The 7216-nt window shown below is 40.4% G+C and overlaps 1 protein-coding gene across 1 annotated transcript in view; it reads right to left on the bottom strand.

Moving 5' to 3' along the window:
* LOC119427267 (glutamate receptor ionotropic, NMDA 3B) overlaps nucleotides 1-7216 on the bottom strand; it is a 102630-nt gene that overhangs the window by 48412 nt on the left and 47002 nt on the right. The window contains exons 3-5 of the mRNA XM_037694848.1: nucleotides 5979-6475; nucleotides 4615-4886; nucleotides 1762-1998 (exon numbers count right to left, since the gene is read on the bottom strand). Coding sequence (XP_037550776.1) covers nucleotides 1762-1998; nucleotides 4615-4886; nucleotides 5979-6475 — 1006 coding nt within the window. The remainder of the gene's footprint in view (nucleotides 1-1761; nucleotides 1999-4614; nucleotides 4887-5978; nucleotides 6476-7216) is intronic.

Genomic DNA, 7216 nt, shown 5'->3' with positions numbered 1-7216 from the left:
TAAATGTTCTATTAGAGAAGCCTTATACACTTATGCATGCTCACAACCACACACAAATAGAAGCAGGGATGCTTATGTAGGCTTTATATATAGATATATAGATATGTATGTGAGTGTATATTCATGTGTATGTATGTATGTATGTATATAGGCGTAGGTATGGGTATATATATTTATGGAAACTTACTGCAAAGACATGAATATTTTAAGTTCTTTATACATATGTATTTTGTTGCTGTGTTTTGTCATGTTCTTTGCAGGTGAACAGACAGTGGCCGGGTGTTTTGCCGTGTGCTCTCTTTGTGTATATCTCTTATATTTTGGAGTCTTACTTTGTCTTTTCTTTCTTTCTATCCTATTAAAAAAAAAAAAAAAAAAACCTACACTGGATAGTCACTGCAGCACGGTGGCGCAACTGGTAGAGCTGCTGCCTCTCAGTGAGCAGGTCCTTGGTTCAAACCCCGGTCCAGGGGCCTTTCTGGGTGGAGTTTGCATGTTCTCTCCGTGCATGCGTGGGTTTTCTCCGGGTACTCCGGTTTCCTCCCACAGTCCAAAAACATGCATGTTAGGCTGATTGGTAACTCTAAATTGTCCCTAGGTGTGAATGAGAGAGTGAATGGTTGTTTGTCTCGTTTGTCTCTATGTGTCCCTGTGATGGACTTGCGACCCGTCCAGGGTGTACCCCGCCCCTCGCACAGTGATTGCTGGACATGGGCACCAGCGACCCCCGTGACCCAAAATGGAATAAGCGGGTAAAGATAATGGATGGATGGATGGATGGATGGATAGTCACTATAATAAATATTTCATAATAATGGTGTGGAGAGGATGGCTGTAAGGGGAGAAGGGAGGCCATCTATAAAAAAAAATAAAAAAAAAATAAAAAAAGAAATAGGAATGCTCTCCCATTCATGTCTAATACAGGCCTCTAACTGTTCAATCGTCTTGGGCCTTCTTTGTCGCACCTTCCTCTTTATGATGCACCAAATGTTCTCTATAGGTGAAAGATCTGGACTGCAGGCTGGCCATTTCAGTACCCGGATCCTTCTCCTACGTAGCCATGATGTTGTGATTGCTGCAGAATGTGGTCTGGCATTATCGTGTTGAAAAATGCAGGGTCTTCCCTGAAAGAGATGATGTCTAGATGGGAGCATATGTTGTTCAAGAACCTGAACATAGTTCTCTGCATTAATGGTGCCTTTCCAGACATGCAAGCTGCCCATGCCACAAGCACTCATGCAACCCCATACCATCAGTGATGCAGGCTTCTGAACGGAGCGTTGATAACAACTTGGGCTATCCTTGTCCTCTCTGGTCCAGATGACATGACGTCCCAGTGTTCGATAACGAACTTCAAATCGTGACTCATCTGACCACAGAACAGTCTTCCATTTTGCCACACTCCATTTTAAATGACCCCTGGCCCAGTGCAAACGTCTGAGCTTGTGGAGCTAGCTTAGAAATGGCTTCCTCTTTGCACTGTAGAGTTTCAGCTGGCAACGGCGGATGGCACGGTGGATTGTGTTCACTGACAATGCTTTCTGGAAGTATTCCTGAGTCCATTATGTTATTTCCTTGACAGTGGCATTCCTCTTTTTTTTAGCATAAGGTAAAAAGCAGTGGTTATTGTGCTTATTTCTGAAGGCAAGGCTTTTAATTGGGTTCTCATTCTCCACATTCTACCAGTCCTTTTTTTTTTAAACCATTTCTATTTTCAGGCCTATCCTGCATGATGTTTATAACAGAGAAAATATACTTTACCTTGGTGGCAACAGTGCGTCCGAAGAGTATTGCATAGCAGAGATTGAGGGCAGAAGAGTAGGAGAACACACGCAGCCTATTCCTGCCGTGGGGTGTCATCCCGAAGGGGCTGTTCCATTCATACAAGGTGAGGAAGAGTGCTGTGAGGTGCAATGTGACAAAAATGCCCACCCACATAGACCAATGGAGAGGCCACATAAAAGCTCCGATGGGAGCTGCAGTGTCGTGACTTCGAACCTGAAACGTCACAAATGAACAATGAGACTGGATCAAATTGTTTCTATGTGCAATTTTTTAAATAACAAAACTGTAGACATACTGTACTTTGTCTTCTTTTCTCAAATCTGTGACCACTGACATAAATACTTTAACTAATATTACATAAATTGTTTTTTACTGAGTCTTTAATAATTTGATCAAGGTACAAATATTTTTAAATAATGAAGTTATCAAATTTACATCAAGCTGATTTGCATTGTATAATTTTTATTCAGTTATTTTTTTATGTATTTTGGGAAACCCACAAACTAATTAAGGCCAAAATAATAATATTCTGTTTTATAGGATTATAATGGAAAACTGAGCAAAATAATGAGGGAGCAGACTTTTAGCTGTTACTAAAATATTAGAAGGCCTTAATGTTATTGGCTAACACCCTTGTGCCCCCTTTTCCACAACACTTGCCAACATAGAAAATATATGTAGTATTGTCAAGAGAAAGATGTGATAGACCAGAGCCAACAATTCAGAAGAGCTGAAGGCCACTATCAGAGCAACCTGGGCTCTTATAACACCTGAGCAGTTACACAGACTGATCCACTCCATGCCACGCTGCATTGCTGCAGTAATCCAGGCAAAAGGAGCAATAACTAAGTATTGATGCTGTACATGCTCATACTTTTCATGTTCATACTTTCAGTTGGCCAACATTTCTAAAAATCCTTTGTTTTTATTGGTTTTAAGTAATATTCTAATTTTCTGAGATCCTGAATTTGGGGTTTACATTAGTTGTCAGTTATAATCATTAATATTAAAGGAAATAAACATTTGAAATATATCAGTCTGTGTGTAATCACAATCAGAATAAGCTTTATTATTATTGCACTGAGATACAACGAGAGTATGTCCGTACAGTCATCCGAAAGTTGGGCTGCTACATAGCACGGCCTTCTTATCTTCTTCAGAATACATTTTTTTAGATAGAAAAAGGGACAAAGCCATGAGGAGAGGATAGGGGCATTACAAAAAAAGATCTCCTCACACCTTGTCCTAACATGACACAATTTAAGACATATGAAAACATATGCATATGTTACATATGCATTTGATGACGAGGCAGTCCATGAAGCACTAACAGATAGTTCATTGTCCTGATAAGATGATGGTCAACTGGAACAGTTCTGATAAGCCTCGGCAGAAGGGGGGGGGGGGGGGGGGATAAACAAAGCTTTTCCTTAGTTTACACATTTCCCAGGAGAAATTGATAAGTTGGCCTGTGTCGAGGCCAGCCAGGGAGTCAGATTCAGATAATCTGCAATAGCTGATTTATTCAGGCAGACTATTTAAACTTGTCAGCTTTGAGTCTTTACTGATACTTCCAAGGTCCAAAATGGCCAGATTAGGGTGCATTCTACTGGTCCGTGCTTAAGAGGCTCTTCAAGATCATTTTCATGTTGACGAGTCCCAAAGCCGCAGGTGGCCTGCGATTCAAATCACTTCCATCTTATGGTTTAGCTCATAAATCAGCTGATTTTGAGTCCTCAAAGCACAAACCAAACCTTCACATAGGCAGCAGCCTGACGAGGGCCAAATTAGCTGCGGCCATCGTCTTTTTATGTTGATCAACCAGGATCCAGACTATTCCAAAAACGGGAAACCTATTATCATAAATCCAATTATATGCATTTTGGCATCCTCGATCAACAGCAGAGGTAGACATCACATTCCACTTCCCCAGAGATATATCCAGTTGCACGTGCCATCCGAGCAGATGAGGGTTCTCCAGGAGCCTGTGACTTTGTTGAAAATACTTCGTCATTTGCATCATAAGTCCAGTTGGTCAAATCCAAAACGATAATTTTCCTTTCGGAAGATGTGTAAAAATAGGAGCTGTTCCAATACACAGACAGAGAGCAAAAAAGCAGGAGAACAGGGAAAGGGAAGATAACACGTGTGCCTCTTTACAGAGCCAGTGAGGAAAATAAATAAAGAAGAATATACAAGTTTCTTTTTTTTTTTTAATGGAATTACTGAAATAAATCAACTTTTTCATGATATTCTAATTTTATGACCAGCATCTGTATCATGAATGACTGAGTTAGTCAATTTTGAGTCTTTGATAACAGTCTATCTGTTTTAAAATGTGCTCTATAAATAAATATGACTTGACTTGACTTCTGAGGTAGCTGTGGCAGCCATCTTGAACTAAAACGGCTCCAAAATTGAATTAGTGTTTTGTTAATAAACCTCTACCACTCTAGGTCATGTGACCTTAATGTGTCAATTAAAAGAGTTCTGTCACTGTTTTCTAATGAGAAAAATGGCGTATTTGTTTGCAACTTATGTCGCCATGGTAACTCGAAATGCCAATAAAAGTAAGAGCACACATCACGGTGCCGAGCTGGTCGTTTTGAGACGCATTGTGGTTCAGGTCGCATTAAAGTTCATAGAAGAGCAAGAAACTTATCAGGTGGTGGCTGCCTTACAGGCAGCCTCCAATGACTTGATACCCATAACATCACTTAAAAAATGACTAGACTATCTCTTTAAGTTTTAATTCATATACACATTGTCTTTCCATTTGATATGGAGAAAAAAACAAATTAAAACTTCAAAAAAATAAAGTAATTATACCAGAATGCCCAGGCTGGTGGAGTAGAAAGGTGAGGTGAAATCAATGACTCTACTCCTGGCAGAGTTGATGGAGAAGGAGGTGACAGCCATGTCCGCAATTCCACTCAGCAGGTCGCCCACAAGCCCAGTCCAGCGCCCGGCCCCACTCAGTGCTCCATACTTCCCATCTCCAACAATGTAAAGGTCAAAGGTAAAGCCCATGTCTTCTGCCAGTTTCTCCAACAAGTCGATGCAGTACCCGTAGCAGCATTTTCTGAAGTCCTCTGGTAAATCTGTGAGAAAAATTATGATTATGTAAAATGTACTCATTTTGAGATTTTATATTCATGTTCTGTAACTGCATGGGCTGCACCTCAGAGAATCTGTGGGCAACACAACGATCCATAAAAAATGCTGGTGGATCATCAGACACTTCACTGTGGACATTTTTAATTACCTTGGACCCAGGTGAGAACTACATTTATTAATACTGCACAAATTATTGCTCTTTAAAATACACCACAAGGAAAACAGCCAACTGGCCATGTGAAATACACCTCATACCATTTCAATTTATTTGGCAAACATTTTTTGTAATCTCAGTAAATTGAAATCTGCAGCGTGCCAGTTCATTTTGCTCGTGTCACTTTTTCAGGCTCATGGATTGGACAAGCATATAGAAAATTTTGATAAAACTTTCTGTGCTGTTAATTTATCCAATCCCTGTAACAATTATTAAACTGAAACAATTCTTGTAGTTCACCAACAAGATTTAAAGTAAATGTTATTTCTGCTTCTTTTTGCATTGAATCATTCAAATTTATATGAGCAAGGACAGCACAATAAACAATGTTATATGATAAAAATTAAGCAACCGTTGTTTTGTACAAAGGTTTTCTAGCCACAGGCTAATTTGAAAACCCAGTCCTTGGTTGGACTTGTATATAAAAACAGCTAAAATAAAATTAAAATTTAATTACAATTAAACAATTCCCTCACACACATGCCTGCTCCTCCATCCCCATGGGGCTTAGTGTTCACAGATTTGGTTTTGTTTCAACCATTTTTTCACCTGCATAAAAGAAAAATGGCTCCTGATGTTTATTTTATACGGTCATCTCTATGTTATTAATTTATTGCATTTTACGCTCTTCATTCATGAAACTTAAATGCCGTAGCACACAGCTTTGACAAAAAAAAATTATCTACACTGACCATCAATGACTCCTTTTTAATAACAATTCAAAATTATACCTCAGTATTGAGGTGCTGTAGGGATAAGGCCAGATACAAATTACTAAATAAGCAAAAATAAGTTAAATAAGAGGAGCCCACAAGCAGTTTGGGAGCCTTGTTTAATAGAAAAATACCAAAAGAAAACTCACCAATTCCCTCCCAGTTCATTGCTGTGTGGTTAGGGCTGTGAAGCTGGTTAAAGAGGCCATTGATGATGCTGGACTTGTTGGTTTTAGGGTCCAAACAGAGTTGACCTGCTGGACACATTCCATCCTCGTCCACCTCTCGTGTGAAGACAAATGGGTGTTCCACCAGTGTCACTACCCGAAGGCGGTGTCCCTCAACAGAAAGTCCCGGCCTCCAGCGACCTCCCATGTAACTGTCACTTGAGTCATCTACTCCCTTCACACCTGCTCCCAGACCCTGACCCTGGCTGTTACCAAGCCCTCCCATCAGTCCTATGATTCCTGCCTCTAAATCCAGTTGGTCTCGTGTCCACTGTCCTACAGTAACCCAAGCTGGCTGGCCCAGAGTGCCTCTCTTCAAACTCCATACATGAAATAGCTGGGAGGAAAGAATACGGGAGACATCCACATCCACTTGAATAAGTCCTGTGGAACCAGTGAAGGAACTGTTGGACAGGAACCTCAAGGGACAGAAAAAGAAAAAATGATTACAGAAGAGAACAATGAATGAAGATGTTCATTAGTGTATTGTAGTTTATAAATGTAGACGGAAATAATTACCAGCACATTTTATGAAAGAAAATGTGCCGTTTACAAAAGCTGTCACAGATGAGAATACTACTTGTAGCATTTTAGCAAGTTTGATCTTAGATGAGATTGCATCTCTCAGACAGACATAATTAAAAGTTAATGCAGTACACTGAGGGTCTCCCTCTATCTGCATGTCTGTATAAGCAGTCATTGCTATTCATCTCACTTGTCTTGTGGTCCCAAATTGGACTTTATGGGGGAATACATTAAGCAGAGTGACTCCCACTCATACACATATCATTTGTCTCCTTAAAAGACAGAATCAAAGTTAGTTCATGTCATTGTATTTGATGTGGATGTTGTCAGATGATGTCTGTGTTGTTCACAAGTTCCTCTTTATAAGTGGAACTTAAGTTCTACTTTATTCTACAGGTGTGCAGTGGAGAGCATCCTGTGCTCCAGCATCAACGTGTGGCATGGAGGCTGCACAGCTGCAGAAAGAAAAGCTTTGCAGAGAGTGGTGAAGGCTGCACAGAAGATGTTGGAGTCAGTCTCCCCACCATCACAGACATCTACACCTCCAGATGCAGGAAGAGGGCCACCTGCATCATGAAGGACCCCACTCACCCAGCACACACACTTTTTGCCCCACTCCCCTCAGGAAGGAGGTT

The sequence above is a fragment of the Nematolebias whitei genome, chromosome 21 (assembly GCF_014905685.2).
Source record: "Nematolebias whitei isolate Nwh7 chromosome 21, NemWhi1, whole genome shotgun sequence".
NCBI lineage: Eukaryota > Metazoa > Chordata > Actinopteri > Cyprinodontiformes > Rivulidae > Nematolebias > Nematolebias whitei.
The sequence above is the reverse complement of the archived record's forward strand: the minus strand, read 5'-3'. Positions and strand labels throughout refer to the sequence as shown.